At 45.9% G+C, this 23,940-nt stretch overlaps 1 protein-coding gene across 1 annotated transcript; it reads left to right on the forward strand.

Annotated features, from left to right (window-relative positions):
- The first annotated feature begins 7,021 nt into the window (after positions 1 to 7,021).
- On the forward strand, positions 7,022 to 18,992 carry WEE1 (WEE1 G2 checkpoint kinase). The gene is made up of 11 exons (XM_075567080.1): positions 7,022 to 7,969; positions 11,957 to 12,165; positions 12,795 to 12,861; positions 13,605 to 13,777; positions 14,158 to 14,279; positions 15,096 to 15,242; positions 15,698 to 15,793; positions 16,000 to 16,085; positions 16,287 to 16,457; positions 16,561 to 16,706; positions 16,965 to 18,992. Exons 1-11 carry the CDS (start codon positions 7,487 to 7,489, stop codon positions 17,116 to 17,118), a joined length of 1,854 nt encoding a protein of 617 aa, XP_075423195.1. The 5' UTR covers positions 7,022 to 7,486; the 3' UTR covers positions 17,119 to 18,992.
- Positions 18,993 to 23,940: the final 4,948 nt, after the last annotated feature.

Here is a 23,940-nt window from a genome sequence, read left to right on the forward strand (position 1 = left end):
CTCTAAGACTTCACCCAGCTCCGCCTCCCCGTGTCATATAGTTTCATTTTTGTTTCACCTCAAGCCCAGAACCGATCACTTCTCTATACATCCGCGATGTGAGTCTGATAGTGTCAGTCTCTATGAGCAGAGCTTTTCAAATGTAGTTAGTGGAGGGTGGGGGGGGGGGGGGGGGAGTTATTGTAGAATGCTGTAATCTGGAGGTATCAAAAGAATTCGGAGTGGGCAATGTTTTTGTCTAATTTGGTCGAATGATTTGATACCTTTGTTTCCCTGCAGATCTCTAAATCTATCAAAGCCTATTTGTTTCCAGATTGAGAAGATGCTGCTAATCATAGCTGGAGCAAAGTCTGGGTTGTCCCACAAAGGGGTCATCAACGAGTTTCTAGTGGCCAGGGCGCATTTGAATTTAGAGGCCTCACAAATTGACAAGGACATGGTCATTGAGGATAGCGGCGTGTTAACAGACCTACGTGCTGTTTTAGGTAGCCAGATTAGGTTGTTTAAATCCAGTGGGGAGCAAACTTCCATTGCCACCCATCTTTTCAATTCTGGGTTTATCTGCCATTGGGAAATTTGACATAATTGTGACGCTTTATAGTAGGACAACAGGCAAGGTACCGCTAGTCCCCAAGCTAAAGTTGTTTTCATCAATATCATCCCCTTTACTAACATATTTTTACCTCCCCAGATAAACTTGGAGATCACAGACTGAAGCGAGAGCATATCCTTCAGTCTCAGTGGCACCAGTAATGCCTGGAATAAGTATAAAATACGTGGGAGGAGATTCATTTTCATGCTAAATATTTTCCCAATCCAGGAAATATTGTGAGCTGACCATTTTTGTATGTCCTCTCTTAAGGATTCTATTAGTTTGGGGTAATTTGCTTTATAGATATGGGGGAGGGGATTTTAATGGCAATAGGGTGCACAGGGAGAGTGACAGGTGTTAATGTCCCAATTAATGTAATCTATATATAAAAACCTAATGCTGTTTGCACATCCCTCTGTATTAAGATGAACGGCCTGTCACTCACCCAGAGATAAACAATGAGACTGCACATCCCCCCCTCTGTGATAGGCTGATCGGCCTGTCACTCACCCTAGAACAGCCAAGGAGTGGATATTTACATATTGTTTATGGTATAGCTGTTACCAACAAATACTATACACGCCCCATGTTGCTTAACGTCGCACAATATAAATGTACTTTGATAGAGCAATTGATTGATACGTAGATAACAATATCAAACATCTCTTTTTATAAATCTAAATACACGTCCTATCACGTCAGTGTATTCAGTATATTCCTATAATCAGATCAATCTAAACAATACAAACACGTCCCATCACGTCAGTATATCTATATATATATAAAAAAAGCTAAGGATGTCTGCAACCCATTATGATGTCACCAGTATGATGTCATGTGCCAGAGCCTACCAGGTCCAACACCCTGTTTCTGACTAGTCACACAGCAAGTAAGGACGGGAGGAGAGTAAGACACAGCAAGGAGGGGAGAGGAGACAGAGAGAGAGACACTAAGGCCTCGTTCAGGGTGCTGGCTTCGGAGGGAGGGCGTGCTGCCGTGCGTGCTGCCGTGAGAAACAAAGTATTCAATTTGAATACTGGTTTTCAGGGTAGCAACCGCCCTGTCTCCGAGGCCAGGAGTTGAAGCTGACTACAGTTTCAATAAACGAAAATTTCGTTTTTTGGAGCTGCAGCAGCGTCACAGGGACCAAGGCAGCTTGGATACTTACCCTGCTGTGTGTAACGCCGCCCCCTCCCCAACGCTGAAAAGTCTGCTGGGGGATAAACACAGATCACCCAGCAAACTGCAGCACTGCCTCCCTCCCGCCCTCCCTCCGAGTCCTGCAGCTGGCACCCTGAACGAGGCCTAAGGCCTCGTTCAGGGTGCAGGCTTCGGAGGGAGGGCGTACTGCCGTGCGAGCTGCCGTGGGACACAAAGTATTCAAATTGAATACTGGTTGTCAGGGTAGCAGCTGCCCTGTCTCCGAAGCCAGGAGTTGACGCTGGCTACAGTTTCAATAAACGAAAAAATCGTTTTTTGAAGCTGCAGCAGCGTCACTGGGACCTCGGCAGCCAATGAAATCATTCTTGAGAATGATTTCATGACTGCAACTTGGATCCTTTTTACCTGCCGTCTGTAGCCCCGCCCCCTCCTCAACTCCTGAAACAGTCTGCTGGGGATGAACACACATCGCCCAGCAAACTGCCGCCCTCCCTCCCTCCAACTCCTGCCTCTGGCACCCTGAACTGAGGCCTAAGGGGGGGAAAGGAGACAGAGATACAGCAATGAGAGGAGACAGAGAGACAGCAAGGAGGGGAGATGAGACAGAGAGAGAGACACTAAGGCGGGGGGAAAGGAGACAGAGATACAGCAATGAGAGGAGACAGAGAGAGACAGCAAGGAGGGGAGGATAGACAGCAAGGAGGGGAGATGAGACAGAGAGACAGACAGCAAGGTTAGGAGGAGATGGAGGGATGACGAGGAGGGAGTGTAGTGTGAACAGAGAGGAGCAGATACAATAAGGCAGGAAATGCAAAGAGTGGGGAGAAGAGAGTGCAAAGAGGAGCAGGGCATGATGGAGAAAAGAGTAAGGTGGGGAAGAGGGGACAAGAGAAAGCAAGGCTACAGGGAGGGGTGAAAACATAGAGTAATATTTAATTGATAACCTTTAAGATCTGCTAGATTAGCGTATGTTCCGCCGGTTACTGCTAGTACTAATATAATTCTTTTGACATAGCTCTGTACTCAGAATTTTCCATGCATGGGTACTTGCTCCAAGAATCTTAATTTAATAAAAGCAAAACAAAATCACGCCAAATAGCAAACACATAAATTCTGCATTGTGTGAATTAAATAGAAATAGCCATGTTAATCCAGTTGCGATAGTGCAGAGTAAAAGAGTACTTCAGTATTAAGTGGTAATACTGAAGTACACATTGTGTGAACAAAGGGTGAGTAGCAAAATGCTTACACACTATCAGCAAAAGTTACAACTTTAGCAAAATATGCTAACGCAATTAATATGACTACACATAATTGACTAAGCTATATAAATTCATTGAACTGTAACTAGATAAAATGAATGTCTCCAGCTGTGTGAACCCTGAGGCATGAAAAGTGCACAATGCATGTCAGGGCAAGATCCCAGACTGGGGCTTAGCGTTTATCTCTGTTAAAAGGCTTACTCAGGAGTGACTCAATTTAAGAGGTAGCTTGCCTGCAAACCAGCCTTACAATAACTGTACATACAGTATGTGAATAAAAAAAAGCTCAACATAGATTGTGGGGAAATTATACGTTAATCTGCTAATAATGATGCAAACTTTCTGCAACATTCATGCCTGAAAAATGACAACTTGGCCTGAAAATGTTACTTTTTAAAGTTTTGTTTCTTAAGGTATTTTATTGATTTTGACAAAATACAAAAGAAGTACACGCAAAAAAACAAAATCACAACTTTAATGGTTTTAATTAACTTGTCATTGTTTTTGATTAACTGTATCCCCTTTACTTGAAATAACATTAGGCTATATTTCCTCAATTTCAAGTTGCTCACCAATTACAACAGTAATGTTTTGTTACTGGTTGTCGGAAACCACACCTTAGTTATTTATATCAGTGTGCTGAATTTATACCTTGATACTGAATATGTTAGACACTGACATCACCGGTAAGGGGAACATGATCACTGTGACTCAGATTTAGGGAAGGGCGGGTCTCTGGACCATCAACGTCACCACTTGACTGCATGTCTAATTACAGTGCACGTTTACTACTACTGTATCTGCAAGCCTCCCCGACATAACACTAAGGCTACGTCTATACTTACTAAGACGGACGGGAGGCGAACCCACGCTGCGATACTCTTGCTAAAGCCTGAGCGTTTTCATGGCTTTGCAGAGTATGCAGCGGGCGCGATTTGGGGGCGTGGCAATAAAGATTTGGAGGCGTGGCAATGACGTTCCGGTGAGGACGTCACTTCCCTACCTCACATCCCGATCCACGGGCATTTTTTCAGATTCAGCATCTGAAGCACTGGGCAGACAAGTTCACTTCCCCCGGTATGGAAATTAACTTGAATGTTGTGTGTGTTGTGTAAGTTGTTTGTGTTGTGTGTGTGTGTTTACCGCCTGCATACCCCCCAAAAAAATGGCGTCACTTTGAAAATATAATTTCACTTTGATTGGAGGAGACAGGTCACGTGATCATGCCATCGCGCAATAAATCACTTGGCTCTGTCTTCTTCAATTTCGCGCCGTTCTGAGCTCTGTCTGATGTGCGCTGGCGCCATCTATAGGCATCCTCAAAGAGGACAATACATGTGATCGCGCAGCGTGGGTTCGCCTCACCTCCGCTCCGTCTTAGTAAGTATAGACGTAGCCTAAGGCTGCGGTCCCAGTCACTGCCACAGCGCACGGCTCGGCGTGCGCTGTGCGTGTAAGCAGCGCCCCTCAATGGGGGAGAGCCCAGTACGCATCTTCCCGCTGAATGAAATTGAGTTCAAACCCTGCAATGGAGGCGTGGCCACGCCCCCAACGGCGGTTCACCCAATGAGGGCGAACTAGCCGCGTGACGTAATGGCCACGCCCCCGCAAATCCCTGACACACGCCCCCTCCCGTCGCAAGCTCCCTCTCCCTGTCAGACCGCAGATCGCGGTTAGCGTTGTGCACGCGCCGCCCCCCCCCGCCGGGCGCGCGTGTCACAGACATTACTGGGACCGCAGCTTAAGGCCTCGGGCATGGTCAGCACTTAGGCACGTACCAGTGAGCCCCTGCAGCCGCAATGAGAGCGGCTTTAGCAGGGGCTCGTGCACGCTTCCGCAAGCGTGCGGAAGCGTAGGTCTTAAGAAAAATTTCGTTTCAAGCGGTCACGGGAGAGCAGGGCCGGTCACGTGAGCGGTTCGCCCAATGAGGGCGAACCAGCTCCGTGACGTCACTGGCTCGCCCCCCGACACGCCCCCGGATGGCGCGCTAACCAAGGCCAGGGAAAGTACCCGCTTTCCCTCAGCCTCAGCGCGCCTCCGCACGGGCTTACTCACCATGGACTCAGCCTAAGGCTGCATCCAGAGTTGCAGCAGCCGTGCTGAGGCGCGCGGAGGCTGAGGGAAAGCGGGGTACTTTCCCTGGCCTTGGTCCGTGCGCCGTCCGGGGGCGTGTCGGGGGGGGGGCTGTGACGTCACGGAGCTGGTTCGCCCTCATTGGGCGAACCGCTCACGTGACTTGCCCTGCGCTCCCTTGAGCGCTTGAATTTAAAATTTGGCTAAGACTTACGCTTCCGCACATTTGCGTAAGCGTAAGCGAATCCCTGCTAAAGCTGCTCTCATTGCGGCTGCAGGGGCTCACTGCCGAGCAGCAGCGCGCCTCAGCACGGGTCAGCGCATAAACGCTGACCATGCCCGAGGCCTAAGGCTGAGTCCCCGCTAGCGCTGATCGCGCTGGCGCTCAAAGCATGCGTGGCGGGTGTCCTGCGTCTGCTCGCTCTCAGAGGGAGGGAGTTATTGCCGAATATTGAGCGAGCGGGACAATATAACATTTTTATTTACCTAAGCGCATACCCGTGTGCGGGGACTTGCATATATATATATATGCAAGTCACCTCGCCAAGCACCGCCCGCTCAGCGCTAGCGGGGCCGCAGCCTTAGGCTGGGGCCATGGTACCGCAGACCGTGTGGACGCATCCGCACGCTGAGCGAACAGACTGCCTAAAGGCAGTGTTAGCGTCCATTTAGCGTGCGGGCCCGTGCGCACAGAAACAGGAGCACGTTGCGCAAGAAATCAGTTCAAATGGATTTCTTGGCGTGACAGGCCAGTCACTTGAGCGTGATGTCACTGGCACACCCCTAGACACGCCACGGATGGCGCGCATACCATGGCCGAAAAACGCACCCGCTTCAAGCGGGTGACGTCACGGTCGCGCACGCCTCTGCACAGGCAAAGGCACCATGGCCCCAGCCTTAGGCCGTCCGTATAGTGCCCGCGATGGGCGACGCCACCCAAAAACAAATACATTGCCGCCACTGCGTGCGCTTATAGTAATGCGACGGAGCGACGTCGCATCGCCAAATTTGGAAGCTGGCAATATTTGATTTTTCAAGGGCGGTCGTCTCACATGGCAGCCCCTGAACCAATCAAATGCCAGAAATCCCGCAACGCGAAATATAACTTTCGCTAGCGGCGACGGGTGATGTCACCCGTCCCGGGCACTATACGCGCGACCTGAGATTGTAAGCTCTTGATTTCCTTTTGCCTTGTTATTAGTGTACCTGTTGCATTTATCCCTATTGTTTGTACTTTTTAACCTTGTACAGCGCTGTGTAACTTGTTGGTGCGATATAAATAAAATGACCTACTTCTTGTGTTTATTTAGTGTTAGCAGCCATGTGATTAGCACTACACGTTTTTTCCATGTGTAAAAATAACCCCTTGTATGGTTAACTTTCTACTTGGGGCTTTTTTAACCACACAGTATAGGGGGTTTTTTTTACGCCTAAAATGGGGTAATATTCTGGTAGTGTACAGGTGTCCCGCCCTTGTTAGCACACTAAATGCCTGCGTCATGGCGGACACGGCAACACCACCACAGGATACGTGTCACACATGAGGGAAGCAGCAGCAATATGGTGACTAATCAAATGAGTCAATTAGGACTTCCATCCCATTAACATGTACAGTGTTTACAAAGGACGCAATCCCTTTGATGCCATCAAGCTATATTTTATTATCCTCTCCCTCCTCTCTTCAGGTGTCGCGCTTCCCGTGCTCCTCCTCCACCCATAGTTCGCGCCAAAAACGCATCACTGCGCACGAGGCCTACTCGCCACCAGTGTATGTGTGTGTTTTTTTTTTTTAGCGGTTTGAAAGCGAATCTCGCGCGGCCATTGGCTGCTTCCCCCCCTCCTCAACCCCACAGGCTCCGCCCCACTATGTCCTCGTGACTTTAACGGTCGCGCCACCTCAAGAAAAAAAAAAAAAAGCCCCTTGCGGCGACCTGAGTGCGCGCGCAGCACGGCGGCTCCCCTGGATCAATTAGCATCGCCTCTGCCCCCGCAGACCGAGCCATTGGATTATAGCCGTGAGACGTCGCCTATTCGCGGACACCCGACCCCCCCTCCTCTTCCACTCTCTCCGCCTCTTGTTATTGTTGTTTGTGGATTGAATTCGGGACTTCGTCTGACAGAGAGCTTTTTTTTTGACACTTTAACTCCTCATATTAATAACCGGACGGGCGGGCGCGTTATAGATATACATTATATATTATTATATAATCATGGTGGCTTGCCGTGGCCTAGGCCGCATTTTCCTACCTGCCGAACCGAGGGTCGTCGCTGGGTTGTAGGTAACGGGGGATACCGGGTTGACCTCCCCAGCCCCTAGTGATCGCGGGTCCGTGTTTTTTTGTTTGTTATTTTTTTTACCTCCCCCATTTGTATTACTTTATTCCCCCTGTGGTGGAAGATGAGCCTGGGCTTCAGCTCGTCGCCCCGCAACCCGTCCATCCGCCAGAAACTGCTCTTCTCTCCCAGCGACTGCGATGAGGAGGACGGTAACAGCACCGGCGAGGACTCGGCTTTCCAGGAGTCCGATTCCCCGGTGTCCGTGCTGCGCAACCCCAGCGAACAGCAGCGGGGGGAGCCGGAGGGAGGCGAGAGCCCGGGGGTGGCTGCCCTGGAGGAGGCCGACTCATGGGAAGAGGAGGAGGAAGGTTTCGGTTCTTCGTCTCCGGTGAAATCCCCCGGGGATTACTTTATGGACGGTTCCCCATGTCCGCTGGGTTACGGTGGCGGGGCGGCGGCGGCGGGTTCCCCGCTCCGCTCTCCCCGGGGTTACAGGAGACAGCAGAGGGAAGGATCCAGCTCCCCGATCCCGGACTGCCCGGGCACCCCGCCCCACAAAACCTTCCGCAAGCTGCGGCTGTTCGACACCCCGCACACCCCCAAGGTATGGAGAACCCCACATATGAATATATGTGTGTGTAATATATATATGTATATATGTGTGTGTGTGTGTGTGTATATATATGTATATATATTTTCTACGCAGCGCTGTATAACGAGATTACTATACTGTATAACCCACACACGTGTGTGTGTATATATATATATATATATGTGTTTTCTACGCATCGCTATATAACGAGATTACTATACTGTATAACCACACTATATATGGAGATTACTAATATATGTATACACACCCGTGCGGATATATATTTATTCTCACAGTGTACGCATGTAATCATTATGTTGAGTTGGGTGCCGTGATATTATGGATCGGATCCTCTCATCTCCCCCCCCACCCTCGCATGTCGGGAGTTCCGTGTATTTTTTTGGGGGGGGATCGGGGCTTGTCCCGCCGGCTGCTAACCGCAGACCCGTTACCCTGACAATGTGGCGGGGAAGGGGTTAACATCCCCCGTGGTTGAATATGGAGGCTTTGAAAATGGCCGATGTGTTGGGAGCACGTTGTGCGAGGGTCTGCCAGCCAGGCTGGATTGGATATATCGGGCGGTACCGGCACCTCCCGTGTCCCTGTACGCAAGGCAGCCGGGCTTTTGTAAACAGTGGTTTGGCATTTTCTAATAACGGCCATGAAGGAGTCTCCCCTGAATCCCGAGCTTGTTTGGGAGGATCCTGCAGATGTCCCCCCTCCCCCACCCTTCTTCCCCGGAATGTGATCAGCTCGGCCTGAGTGGGGGAGGGGAACTGGCGTATACACAATACATCAATATGATGGGATAGAGGTTACGTGTATTAAAAAAGAAAGCGAGACATGGCATTGTTGCTGTAGACACCTCGCTGACACGAGTGGAATCATTTGATGTCGGGTTGAATGAGATGGGCGTGACAGTGGGTGAGGTGTTGGTCAGACTGAGCTTCCATCTCTTGGACAAACCTATATATCTCACAGTACCTCTGTATAAGCTCCTGTGATATTCGTGCCTTGATGCAAGGCTATTACTAGGTTGCAATTATTTCATAGGGGGTATATACATACCGTATATAGATATCCACACGGGTATATATATATATATACATAAATGCCGCTGATGTACAGTATCATTGCCTAAAACCATTGGTGTTCCTGTTAAGGATGCTTTTCAATATTAGGGGGGACGGGGGGGGGGGGGTCATATCAACATCTGTATGTGAATAAGGCATTCTATTCTGCTGTAAAGTGCTGCTTACATGGTGCTGTGTGTATATATCCTAAGTAAAATAAAAAAGGGTAGTATAGTTTATCACTTCCTATATGGATATGAGTACATTATAGTTTCTTTTGGGAATAAAATACTGCAGAAAATGCCAATATGCCCCATTTTGGACCAATGCATTTACCGCTTTATGGAGCTAATTTACTTTGCTAGGTTGAAGGATACAGCCTTGATGGCTGACATGCCTTCTGACATGCCTTCTGACATGCCTTCTGACATGCCTTCTGACATGCCTTCTGACATGCCTTCTGACATGCCTTCTGACATGCTGTGTATAATATACATAACATGGGGCTGTGTGTGTGTTTAAAAAAATAATAATCCGGATAGGCGTAAAAACGTATCCAGCGCAACATCAATTATTTGTTTTAAATGTGTTTGCTGAATCTGTGCTGCCATGCCCATGAGCAAATGATCCTTGACTTGGTTCCAAGCAGCAATCCCATCCTCTTCACCCCTCTGCCCCCCTCAACCTGTTTTTATTTAAGGATGTATACCAAGGGGTCCCGGAAGCAGAACCGTGATATTTTAAGCTTCACGATCACACTGGTTCCAGAGATACTTGGAGCTAATGGTACCGGCGTTACTTCCTGGCATTTTAACCACCCATGTCATGCAACCCTTAAAGAAGCTGCAACTGATGATGTGATGTTGCGGCTCCCTATTAACAGTGTAACACAAGAGACTTAAAACACCACTGTTTCCCCTGGAGACAATAAACGCTGGCACATTTACCAGTAAGGATGTTGGTAAGAAAGTGTGGTTCAGCTCTGGGGGTACCCCCCTGGTTGCTGTCCCTCCTTTATTTTTTAACTGTAAGAAAAAGAGCATGCAGCATTTCATGTAAATTTGGGTTTCCCAAAATTGTGGAGACCAGAAGACGTACAAGGAGGTGGGGGAGAGAGACAGTCTGGGAGACGCACAAAGTGGCCATAGTGACCGAGGAGGAAAATGGCAATTTCCCTGCATCCATAACCTAATTAAATGTGTCCACTATGTGGAATCATTCTATTGCGTGGACATTTCTTAGGGGTATCCAAACGTTTGTCAGCCCTGTACATACTGAATTCATAATAAGAAAGGTTGGGAGCAGCTGATGTAAAGGAATGCCTGTTTAGAGTGACATTTAAGGCCTCATGACCTCAGTTGGATTTGCGATGTATGGCGTTGTTTTTGTGAGGTAAACAATCTATTTTCTTGGTGTTGTAGTTTATAATTTTGTTGGCCCATAAATCCACATAAATTGTTTAGTAAAAGTAGTAATCCCTTCATGATGGGAACTAGGAAATCCCTGGTGCTGAATTGTTTTATCTTGGCAGTTATACGGTACTGGTATTAGTTCTGGTGTTTTTAAATCTCCCACGTCACGCAGGCTTACGCCGTGCCTATAGTGGCGACAGCGGGTGACGTCACCCGTCGCCACCAGCGAAAGTTATGTTTCGCTGGGCGGCCGGGTTGCGGGATTCCGGCAATTTGATTTGTTCAAAGGCCGTCACGTGATGCGACGGCACTTGAAAAATCAAATTTTGCTGGCTTAAGGTTTTCGCTCCTTCGCTTGTCGCCGTCACGTGCACTATAAGCACGGCCTTATAGGGCCCACACCTGATGCTGCGGCTTCCTATTAACCCGCGTAATGTGGACAATTTCAACCACCATTGATTCCCCTGGAGGGGACTGCAATGCTGTACCTTTACTGGTACGTACGTATCTTGGAGACGAGGGGGTCCCTGGAGCTGTAAATAGTGCAGTTTAGTTTCGGGAACACCTATGTTCCCATCCTTTAAAAATAATGGGTGGTGTAAAGGAAAAAAGCACACAGGATTGCTATTTTAATTTATGAAACAAAATACGATTGTATTTATTATACCTGAACTGTTTGACTCTGCTGCATCAGTCCCCCTTTTTATTTTTTAAAAGCTGTGGTAAAAGCATTGGGCCATTAAATACACCTCTGTATTCATTTCTCCACTTCCATAACTTTTAAATCTGTGACTTGTACCTCTGCAGCGTGATACCTGCAGTAGAGCAATAGTGCATGAAGATATGTTAATGTATTTTTGCCTCCATAATGCCTTGTATAAGTATGTGTGTGGTATAAGGCATTGGATATGGTCAACTATATTTTGTAAGACTCTACATTGAGACTTCAGGTAAAAAGCTACATGGCTTAACTGTACTCCTGAATATAAAAGCAAACAAGCACATACAATATGAATAAAAAACTTGATATGCCTACTCCTAAAATAGGCGGCAGTGTATCATTTAGAAAGCGAAATCCTTCCTTGGTACTTCAAAGTCGAATATATAAGGACTTACTCAAACTATACTGCTGTCCTGAGAACGTCTAAGGGACACTAGACTAGCATTAAGATATTTTCGCTAGCACTGACTGCCATTAAAGTCAATGATGGTTGACGTCTGGTATTTCTTTTCTCCAGGCAAGGATTTTTCTTCAGTCTATTCAATAGTTTCCCTTTAGTGAAATCGCCTTCAGGTTCAGTTTCAAGCTTATGTGCATATTCATTTTGGTTTTAAATAGCAAAACTAGATCAAACTATGCCAAACAGAAGTGTGGTCTCTTGCACTAATATTAGTTTCTATGTGAAAAGTGGGAAAATGGCCATTAATTAATAATTGTGACCACCTTCAGCAACAAATGGAATTGTTTGCTTTGTATGAATTAATTTGACTTATTTTCCTCTCGAACTTTCTAGAGTTTACTGTCGAAAGCTCGGGGAATCGGCTCCAGCAGTTCTGCGAGGTGCAAAGGTGGCTCTCTCTTCCGTGAAGCAGAAAAACCTGACAAGCCTGAGTCTGTATACAGGGCACCTCAGGTTAACATCAATCCTTTCACCCCAGATTCCTTGGTTCTACAAACCTCAGTTGGACTTTGTCGCAGTCGGAAGAGAACACATTGGAATGAGTAAGATTGGCATTGCCTATTTACCTAGTGCCATTTTCAAGAAGTTTCATTTTACTTAGACTTGTTCATAACACACATCAGGTTATTACATACAGCACCTGTTTGGTAGAGCAGCTTTTTAAATACTTGAATTAAATGATCATACAGCTCATGACCAACAAAATAAAGTGTTTATTTGTATTCACCAGGCGTGGTTAAGGTATTGCATGGAAGCTAATTAAAGTATCCTTCAAGCTTTACCAACGTCGTGTAGCTGTTAGTGTTTTTATTGGCCTCTCCAGCATCATGTCGGTTAACATTGCCTTCACCTTTGAAACATGGATAGAAGATATATCATGTCAAGGTCAGAACTGTATTTGTATAGAGATGAACGATGTCTTAGATTTTGTAAGCGAATTGGTTCCACAAGGCCATGGAATATATTCATTAGCCATGAAAATAAATTGTCTTAATCTCCCCTCTCCCTTATGTATAGGTAGATCTGCCACAGTATCTGTTGCATAATCTTTCTCCTGCTGTTTGAACTGTGCTATTAAAACAATGCTGTCGATAACCTGCACCAAAGTTTACAAATGAAGATATGCAATGATTAAAAAAATCGGTAATCATGACTACCTTTTATTCTTTAGTTCTTGTGGTGAAGATATGGAAGGCAGCGATGGAGAATTAGAAGATGAAAATATTAGACCTGCTAAGGTAAGTAAGCAAATCGATGTACAACTACGCAAATTATAGATTTAATTACTTGGTGATTTTGATATGACTTTTAGTTTGAGCATTCATTTATTTTCTATTATGTTAAATCTATTTCTCTATTATGAGAAATCCCACCTACAATTTACTTCTTTTAATATCTGAACCTGTGAGCGCCCAAAGTCCAGGGATCTCTTCATCCCTCCCCCTTTAGTTCCAGAGTCGCGAGTACTTCCGAGTAAACAGGAAGATCCAAAATGGCAGTGGGGGTTGGTGCTCGCTCCCGTATCCAAGAGGGATAAACTGTCGTCTTCGGAGAGATGATGTTGCAGCATTGTATTAGTGACACCTTTGCCATGTTTGTCCTGGTGTATAAGCATGCGTCACATGGGCCAATAGGAAGCCGCAATGGAGAACGTTGCTGCTTCCTGTTGGCCTGCGTGATGCAGGAGATTTAAACTGCCATTTTGTTTTCCCTGGAGGGGCCTGAAATGCTGTACTTTCACAAGCATGTACCTCGCGAACCAGGGGTTCAAGGAGCTGAAGATAATGCTGTTCAGTTCCAGGGTCCCCCAGGCTCCCATCCAAGAAAATGGGCTAAAAACAAAGTAGCTGGAATTGCTGCCTTAAATCCCCTTTTCATGTTTGCTGCATTACAAGTTGTATTTCATGATTACTTTTTAGTGTTTGTTACTCAGTGTTTGTCTTGCTATTGGGAAAACTAGATTGCATTTATTTCTCCACAGAGGATAACCATAACAGAAAGTAACATGAAATCCCGATATGCAACAGAGTTTCATGAACTGGAAAAGATTGGATCTGGTGAATTTGGCTCTGTGTTTAAATGTGTGAAGAGACTGGATGGCTGTATCTATGCCATCAAACGGTCAAAGAAGCCTCTTGCAGGCTCGGTCGATGAGTAAGTATCGCAGCAATGTTTTGTTTTTAGCGCAGTGTTTCAAATTCATTCTTGACAAACACTCTGCTCCCAGATCACGTTCTCCAGTCCTGTTTGTAAATATCAGTGTGTTTGGATTTCTGATATCAGCATTCTGGGTGTTGCTGCAAACGAGACTGCCCAGTAATCCCTCAAAGGGGGGAAGCAATGTGATACTGAGTGTGCTCATTTGCATGTTCATAACTAGAATGCTGATATTAGCAATTTAAACTTTGTGGATCCTCTGATCTTGGCTAAAGAGTGTTTCTTGGAAGCTTAAAGTAATACATTATAACTATTGCTTAGCATTTGTGCTTATGGTCTGTTGTCCTAGGTAAATGAGTTCTCTGCTTTCGTTACAGGCAGAACGCTCTAAGGGAAGTTTATGCACATGCTGTGCTTGGCCAGCACCCTCATGTAGTTCGATACTACTCGGCATGGGCAGAAGATGATCATATGCTTATTCAGAACGAATATTGTAATGGTAAGTAAAGCTTGATTTTGTTTTTTCGGTGTTTTAAAAAAATAAAAAAATTCAAGTGACATTTTAAATTGTATCTGGTCTATCGGCGATTAGCAGTACTTGGCTGACTAGATTCGTGCAAAGAGGGGATAAACTGCTAGGTACCCTTCATTGGAAGCCAATAAACAAACATCCCTGAAACGCTCTTGAATAAATAGCAGAGATTTAACTAAATATTTAATTTCAAATTAAGGCCAAGCTTTCTGACTGCATTCTTTCCTGATCTGTGCATTTTTGTTTGAGGCTAATATCTGCAATCTCCTGCAGACTAAGCTGAATATTGTAGACTTGTCTTTGAGATCTCCTTGCCCAGTGTGTAGTTTGTGTCCAAGTATTATAGCTAAAGGGTCATTATCTAGCGCTTGCTACTACTTTCACTGTAGGGCGTGTTTGTGCGCGCTTGTATGCACGCGAATGTCCGTCACAATTTCGGGTTGTTCGGTGGCAACTCCACCGACGGCAAAGTGCAGCGTTTACGCTGCTACGTTTTGCTGCTACAACCCAAAAATGATATTTCGGGCTACAGTTGCGTCACGCCGCGACCCAACTCCTGCAGCCAAGACACAAATCGTTGGGCTGCAGGAGCGTGCGGCGGGGCACGGAAGCTCGCAGCCGTAGCATCCACCCTGAACTCGGCCTAAGAAGTGTGTATTGTGATATCCACTTTGGAAACGGCCTTACCTATCAGTTACGAAAGAATGATTCCGTACTTTACAAAGTGCTGAATACCATTTACACTTTCCCTCCAAATATATTTTTATTGTATCTTTGTTACAGGTGGTAGTTTAGCAGATGCCATCAGTGACAATTATAGGACTATGCACTATTTCACAGAGTCAGAATTGAAGGACCTGCTCTTGCAGGTGTCAAGTGGTCTAAAATATATTCATTCAATGTCATTGGTGCACATGGATATAAAACCAAGTAAGTAAATACACACAGCTTCCTGATTTCTGTTGTCTTAAAGCTCCAGACCAAGCACTATCCAACGTGTTTATTTATTTTTTTATCAGTTCTGTACTATGAGAAAAAAACTTGTAGCATTAAAAAAAATAAAACTGACACTTTTACTGTATTATAATGTAACAAGCATTTTTTTGTTTCTATAGCGACCGTTTACAAAGTCACATCCCCTTCCACTTCTGAAACAGGCGCTGGCACACCACTTTTTTGATCCCTGCCCCCTCTAGCAGTGCACCAATTGTATCTAGTGATTGCCTGGTCACATGATCGTCCCCACAGAACTTTGTATCTTTGGTCCTCTTCTGCTGCACTGACAGCCATTTAGTGAACCCCCTATCTATTTTGGTTATGTTAAGATGTATTTAGAAATGGCTAATAGACAGTTCAGAAATACTGAACAAAAAATTATTTTTCAGGCAACATTTTTATATCTCGGACGTCAGTCCCAAACACGGCAACGGAAGAAGGTGATGACGAGGATTGTTCCTCTGGGAAAGTTATATTTAAAATAGGTACGTCTTACCTGCTAGTGTGAAATGGGCACATTTTAGCCAAGTGACAGGCAATGTAACGGTGCTACCTAGAGTTTTAAATGACTATCTGCACACATTGAAAAGCTCTTGGTTAAGTATCCGTTTTTAGGTGTACATTTTGAAAAGTTGATCTGTTTGTAACTTAACACTCATTTTGTAAGGCGTGCCCATTCTTTATTTTACAGGTGACCTTGGCCATGTAACAAGGGTGTCCAGTCCCCAAGTAGAAGAAGGAGATAGTCGTTTCCTTGCAAATGAAGTCTTACAAGAGGTATGGACGCTGTTACTTTGTCGTTAACCTAGTGTTGCAAGATGAAAATAAATCTGTGCAATCATTGGGTACATTTGGCTTATAAAATAGGAGTGGAGTACAATTGGGGTGTGATATTTCTCTTTATGATGGGGCTGTTGGTGTTGCTTATATTTTTGTATTCAATACCGTTTTCATTATTTTTTATTCTTTTTTTATTAGAACTACACTCATTTACCGAAAGCAGACATCTTTGCACTGGCTTTGACTGTGTGGTGTGCTGCGGGTGCTGAGCCACTTCCGACCAATGGAGACCAGTGGCATGAGATACGGCAAGGAAAGCTGCCACGGGTGCCACAATTACTATCTCAAGAGCTGCTGGATTTAATCAAGGTAAAAATTAAACCTTTTTTTGTAATACCATGTTATATTGATAAAATCTTGGAACAGATTAGTATTTCTGACTCCGTTTATTTATTTTTCCTACCCCCAATAGATTATGATCTCTCCAGATCCAGAGAAAAGGCCTTCGTCCGTGGCTCTTGTGAAACACTCTGTACTGTTATCTGCTGCAAGGAAAAGTGCAGAGCAATTACGGATAGAGCTCAATGCTGAGAAGTTTAAAAATGCACTTCTTCAGAAGTAAGTATTCTGATCAAGGGCTAGTTTTCTGTATTTTGGATTTTGCAATAGCTGGCAGGCTGTGCCACGTGTGTAGGCCCTTTTCTATTAAATGACACTATTCCTCAGAATGCCGAAATCCTGTTTACTTGAATGGTATTTAAGCTGCGCTAAGGTGTAGCATTATTTGGTTAACCTGAAACCTAGTACGTTCAATTTTATGGTCCTGCCAAGGTTCAATTCATGGTGTCTAAAATGCATCACTCTCTGCCTACCCAGGGAGCTAAAGAAGGCGCAAATAGCGAAAGCAGCTGCTGAAGAAAGGGCGTTCTTCACCGACAGAATGACGACACGATCCACAGCGCAGAGTAACAGAACATCCCGACTTATTGGGAAGAAAATGAACCGCTCTGTTAGCCTCACTATATATTAATCTGTATATAGAGATAGCTATGGTCCACAATGAGACACCATATATTGTTGCTTTTCTGATTTCCATTTCACATGCATAAAGTTTAACTGCTTTATAGTTTCGTTTTTATAATGAATACAGCATTTAGCTGTAGATGTGCATCATTGACATCTTCTCCCCAGTTGCATTTTTGTAAGCCTGGACACCGTGTTTAATTATGGTTCAGTTGATTGCTCTGAAACCCCCAGAAATAATACAAATTTAAGGGCAATTTGGTCCTTAACTGGGGAACTTAGACAGATATCAATCTCCTGCAGTGCCTTATTCCTGCTGGTCATATGGAATGAAACATGTCTGTAATAGCCAGGCCATTGCAAGTTGTCACTAAGGTGGCTTTTGGGGGTGAAGTGGTTAATATCTGGGCCTTTATTATGTCCATCTAGGACCAACAATGTTAGCCTCTATAGGGGTAAAGTTATAAAGATTAGAATCACGTCAGATTAAAGAGTTGATGGAAGGGGACCTGGTTTTATTTTTCTTGCTACATACACTGGTGTGCCAAATTGTGAATTTTAACACCAAATTAAAGCCATGCTTTAGATAAATTTATAAACCTTTTTTAATATGACACCATACACCGATTAAATCACTGCTGCTTTTTAGTTTGACTTTAGCAGATTGTATTAAGACGGTATTTTCTATCCCCAGTTTCTCCTTTGGAATTTGTATATATTAAACAAGCTTTGTGGCAAGTTAGATTGAGTATTTCAGAGAAACATCCAATAGCTATATAAGCAACTTGGCACCAGCTACTCTCATATTTGTACCTAGGTACATTTTGTGAATTTTACTTGTATATTCAACTTGGAGCACTTTGTTGGCATCGGGCAAATCATGTGAGTAAACTCATGTGTATATTTGCCATGTGAAATTTGCTGCTATTTTAGGTTTTTTTTTGTTGTATTTCCTGTAAAATTGTAGCATTAAACAATCATTGTTGTACGTAGCCCCCTCCGTGTCAGATGTGCCTGCAGTAGAAACGTCTTCATCGAAGCGGTTAATAGGCCTATAGTTTGGAGAATAATGTTGATTTAACCAAACTGCTTTCAGGCATAAGCAGAATTTTCCTTTTGAAGCGACATGCTTTTGAAAGGAAAATATGCACCTTTTTTTTTTATTTGTTTTCCTTTTTGTGTTGTTTGTCATTTTGGATCTGTAGAGCATTCTGCTGGTTATCTTGTCCCATATTGTCTTTTATGTTGTAAAATAGTTTTAAATGTTTTTCTTTTTTTTTTCTACATGCCAAAACAGTAGGAGCGAAGGTTCCTCAAAATTGCTCCCATTTGTGAATGCAGAGCAGTCCCTGTCCCCTTTCTTGCATAGGAGATATGCAGTGGTCGTCACCAATCCCTTAGTTTCTTTAAACTGTACTTGCCACAATTGCACTAGACGCTGTACAACAACACACTGTTCTTTTGGCTGTTATCTGAAAAGCTATTCATAATCTTAATCCTTTTGATACTGGAGGGCTTGCAGAGCATTGTAAGTCTTAAGGCAAAAGGTTTAGCAGCCTTCAGCAAGAGTCCAATATTTTTGGTAATGTAGTTTTATTTTACCCATTTTTCCCGCTTATTATGTGAATATGGTATTATGATGCAAACAATTGGAAGATTGATACCCAAGACTGAATTTATAAAAAATATTAAAAAAAAGTATAAAAAAAAATATAAATAAATGGTCAGAGGATCGGTGTCACTTGTACCCAATAATGTTTTGTTTACTTACCAGACTATTAATTTGATCAAAAAATGACATGCATCCTATAAATGCAGTTGTGATTGTTGGTTTTTCTGTGCTCTTTGAGCAGTGTAAATAAAGTTAATGTGCCTTTCTCATCTGTGAGTATTGTGAAATCATTTTTGCATTTAGAACGTATGCTATTATTCTGAAAGTGGTGTATGTAAAATGTCATACAGGAAAGCGTCAAACATTTAGGGGCTGATTCTGTGGGTTTAAGCGATCTCTCACACACACAGAATCAGTCCCTTAAGCTGTAGACCAGGCCTGCACAACTCGTAAAGCGAGAAGGGCCGAACTGCTCCAAGGAAAAAAAAAATTGGGCCGCACGGGTAAAATCATCATCATCATCATCATCCTCATATCTCCCCCAGAACCCCTCACTATCAACCTTTGCGATACTCCCCATCTATCTCTCAGACCCCCATCTCCCCCTCACCCACACATAATACACCCTCTCCACATCAAACACACAATACCCCCCTGCACACCACACACATCCCACCCCCCTGCACCTCACATCCTTCTCCCCCCTGCACCTCACACCACTCTCCCCCCCTGCACCTCACACCACTCTCCCCCCTGCACCTCACACCACTCTCCCCCCTGCACCTCACACCACTCTCCCCCCCTGCACCTCACACCACTCTCCCCCCCTGCACCTCACACCACTCTCCCCCCCTGCACCTCACACCACTCTCCCCCCCTGCACCACACACCACTCTCCCCCCCCTGCACCACACACCACTCTCCCCCCCCTGCACCACACACCACTCTCCCCCCTGCACCACACACCACTCTCCCCCCTGCACCACACACCACTCTCCCCCCCTGCACCTCACACCACTCTCCCCCCCTGCACCTCACACCACTCTCCCCCCCTGCACCTCACACCACTCTCCCCCCCTGCACCTCACACCACTCTCCCCCCCTGCACCTCACACCACTCTCCCCCCCTGCACCTCACACCACTCTCCCCCCCTGCACCTCACACCACTCTCCCCCCCTGCACCTCACACCACTCCCCCCCTGCACCTCACATCACCCCCCCCCTGCACCTCACATCACTCTCTCCCCCTGCACCTCACACCACTCTCTCCCCTTGCACCTCACATCATTCTCTCCCCTTGCACCTCACATCACTCTCTCCCTTTGCACCTCACATCACTCTCTCCCCTTGCACCTCACATCACTCTCCCCCCTGCACCTCACATCACTCTCCCCCTGCACCTCACATCACTCTCCCCCCTGCACCTCAGATCACTCTCTCCCCTTGCACCTCACACCACTCTCTCCCCCTGCACCTCCAATCACCCCTGCACCTCATCCCCTGCACATCACATCCCCTGCACCTCCAATCACCCCCCTGCACCTCAAATCACACCCCTGCACCTCCAATCACCCCTGCACCTCACCCCCTGCACCTCACCTCCCCCCTCCTGCACTTCACATCCCCTGCACCTCACCCCTTGCACCTCCAATCACCCCTGCACCTCCAATCACCCCTGCACCTCACCTCCCCCCTCCTGCACATCACATCTCCTGCACATCACATCCCCTGCACCTCACCCCCTGCACCTCCAATCACCCCTGCACCTCACATCACCCCTGCACCTCACATCACCCCTGCACCTCACATCACCCCTGCACCTCACATCACCCCTGCACCTCACATCACCCCTGCACCTCACATCACCCCTGCACCTCACATCACCCCTGCACCTCACATCACCCCTGCATCTCACATCACCCCTGCACCTCACATCACTCCACCTCCAATCACCCCCCTGCACCTCCAATCACCCCCCTGCACCTCCAATCACCCCCCTGCACCTCCAATCACCCCCCTGCACCTCCAATCACCCCCCTGCACCTCCAATCACCCCCCTGCACCTCACATCACCCCCCTGCACATCACCCCCCCTCCTGCACATCACATCCCCTGCACCTCCAATCACCCCCCTGCACCTCCAATCACCCCCCTGCACCTCCAATCACCCCCCTGCACCTCCAATCACCCCCCTGCACCTCACATCACCCCCCTGCACCTCACATCACCCCCCTGCACCTCCAATCACCCCCCTGCACCTCCAATCACCCCCCTGCACCTCCAATCACCCCCCTGCACCTCCAATCACCCCCCTGCACCTCCAATCACCCCCCTGCACCTCCAATCACCCCCCTGCACCTCCAATCACCCCCCTGCACCTCCAATCACCCCCCTGCACCTCCAATCACCCCCCTGCACCTCCAATCACCCCCCTGCACATCATCCCCCCTCCTGCACATCACCCCCTGCACCTCACCCCTCTGCACCTCACCCCCTGCACCTCACCCCCTGCACCTCACCCCCTGCACCTCACCTCAATGCACCTCACCTCAATGCACCTCACCTCAATGCACCTCACCTCACCCCCCTGCACATATCCAAGTTCGGATCAGGGGGGGGAGCGGCCGCAGAAGAGCTCAGCTGGCTGTGACTTGCCCCTCCGTCCCACGTTGCGAGCGGGGGAGTGGGGGTGGTGGGAGGGAGCAAGGAGCGGGAGCGGGCCCTGCGGATGCGTGCCGGGACCGCGGGGAATCGCCGCCATTTTGTTTTTTCAAAGTTTTTTTTTTTTTTTTTTAAATCTAATCGAGGGCCACACAGAGAGGCCAGGCGGGCCGCAGGCGGCCCGCGGGCTGCGTGTTGTGCAGCCCTGCTGTAGACCATACTATTTTTTTAAACCCCATGGGTGCTGGAGCGCCATGTCTGTTTAGTACGAGTTTAACTTGTGCTATGTTATCCTGATGTTGCTGGTCTTAACACTAACCTTTTTACTAGGCTAATTTCTACAGATGTAGCCAACGTTATTGCAACCCGTTGTGTGCTCTGGAGGGTTAATTGGTGCAATAGGTCCGCCCCCTTCTCATGCACGACTGATTCGAAACAATGGAGGTTGTCCTGCAGCAGCACTCGTGTGTTGGCACGTTGGCTACATATGTATACTTAATAGAATGTAATATTGTTGAAATCCTATCCCGGACACCCTTTTTATAGCTACTAATGTCTGTTCTATATCCGCTTGTTCTCACTGTTTATTTAAGCAAAGGTGAAGTAATTTGAGCAGTGCCCATACAATCAGTTGTTTATGAATAGGGAAGATCTAGATAGTCTGATCTACCATAAATGCAACTGAGCAAAGTTGCGCATTATTTTCTTCAATGTAAATGATTGAATAGCTACACTTTAGTCCCCTTGGTAGGACTGTCCCTTTAAATGCCATCATTTAATACTTTTTTTTTCTGTTACTGTAGCTATTTAAGTTAATTGTAAAAAAGTAAATATTTGATATTTATGGTGCAATCTGGTGAGCCTCCAAAAGCAGACACAACTCAAATTAAGGTGACTGCCGTTTTCCCAGGGAAGTGCTTATTTTAACATTTCTAATGGTGGAACAGAATTGTATTTTTTTGTTTTTTTTAAACCTACATGGGGCTACCACTTTAGACAGCTAAGGAATATTGACGGTCCCTAAATCTCTAATAATGCATTAGATTTATATTTCAAGCTTTTTTTTCTCACAATTTCATTGCAACAGAACTGTCTCTGACTTTACAGGAGCGGGATAAGCCGTGGTTCATTTACTTTCCTGGTATTTTTGTAGTCAAGATGGTTTGATCGGATTAAAGACCTGTTGAGGGTGGTCACGACTTGTGTATGTGAAAGGGCTTAAAACCTCTAGCTGACTTGCCTCCCTGCAAGGCACTAAAAATAAGCAATATCTCCCCCAAAACAGTCATTAAACAATTATGCTGCCATCACCAAGAATAGTTTACGGTCTTACACCTTCAGGAGTCCTTCGTCCACTGTTGATTTAAAATAAATAGATGTAGTTAACACAAAGCAATGTAGTTAAATGTCTGAATGTGGTAAATCGCTTCATAAAGGTACTTGGTTAAATTAGAACTCAATAACCATGTTTGGTACATGTTAGATTTAATAAACAGTGCTTGTGTACAGAAAAGGAATGTTACATAAACAATATATGGATGCAGACTGTCTCATAAAAGAGAAGCTGCACATTACCAACAAACAATATTAGATCCCTTAGAGGTCTTGCAGTTGAAGATATGAGAACTACTGTGTTATAGACAAACGCACTCCCCCCTCTTGTTGAATTATATTTTGGTTGGCTCAAAATTGACATGGACAGGCCAAGCTTTTGTGGGTGTGCCTCATCTCCCACTCCTCAGTCTTTTGTGATATTTATGGATGGGAGAGTTGTTTTTAAACCCAAATGAATTGAGTAGAAAATATCCTATAATCATGTTACGTTCATTGCATTTGTATGATTTTAATGCACGCCTGAACAGCTCTCTTGATAGGGACATAGACACCCTGTCATGTTTAGGGTCAGTAGAATACTGTATTTTGTCTTTGTTTTGTCTTATATATTTATGTCCTTGTTAATTACACTAGATTTTAATTACTGTATTGTCTTGATTCTAAGACTCGCCATTGATTTAATAAAATGTTTAGAAAAATATATACGCGCACACACACTTATTCTATAAAGTGTTGTGCATATGTAACACAAATAGATCTGTCTTTGTATATCTGTGACTTGCACCCTGTGATGCCTGCTCTTATCCGCACAGTGAAGTGGAGGCCTGAGCGGTCTCATAGGCCCCTGGTGGTTGTACTGGGTGCTGTGCTGTCTGAGGCCGGGCTCTTTTCCCATGATGGGCCTGGGGTGCATGCACGGACTGTCCGCTGTGGGTTTCGGAGGAGAACGAAGTCGTCTCCGCCGGTGGTCGGCTGCCAAGCGACCCTGTGCTGCTGGACACAACCACCGTCTACTTCGCCACGGTAAGTTAGTTTAAGGGTTAATTTAGCGGTTAAGGATGGGGAATTTAGGGTAAGGGGTTAGGTTTTTAGGGGATTGGGGTATGTGGTTAACCTTTTTAGGGTAGGTGATAGCGTTCATGAGGGGTTTTTAGTGTCAGGCTGAGCCCATAGTGCAGGCGCGCGTGTGACGGAGCACAAGGATGCCCGCACCTGTTGCC

Source organism: Ascaphus truei, chromosome 12 (genome assembly GCF_040206685.1).
Source record: "Ascaphus truei isolate aAscTru1 chromosome 12, aAscTru1.hap1, whole genome shotgun sequence".
In the NCBI taxonomy this organism is placed as follows: Eukaryota; Metazoa; Chordata; class Amphibia; order Anura; family Ascaphidae; genus Ascaphus; species Ascaphus truei.

Bases quoted from the DNA above. Each gene is read 5' to 3' on its own strand.
- WEE1 (XM_075567080.1), top strand. From the start codon at position 7,487: ATGAGCCTGGGCTTCAGCTCGTCGCCCCGCAACCCGTCCATCCGCCAG. The intron at 13,778-14,157 runs GTAAGTATCGCA...CTTTCGTTACAG, and splicing joins CTTGCAGGCTCGGTCGATGA to GCAGAACGCTCTAAGGGAAG. The intron at 16,707-16,964 runs GTAAGTATTCTG...CTGCCTACCCAG, and splicing joins AAAAATGCACTTCTTCAGAA to GGAGCTAAAGAAGGCGCAAA.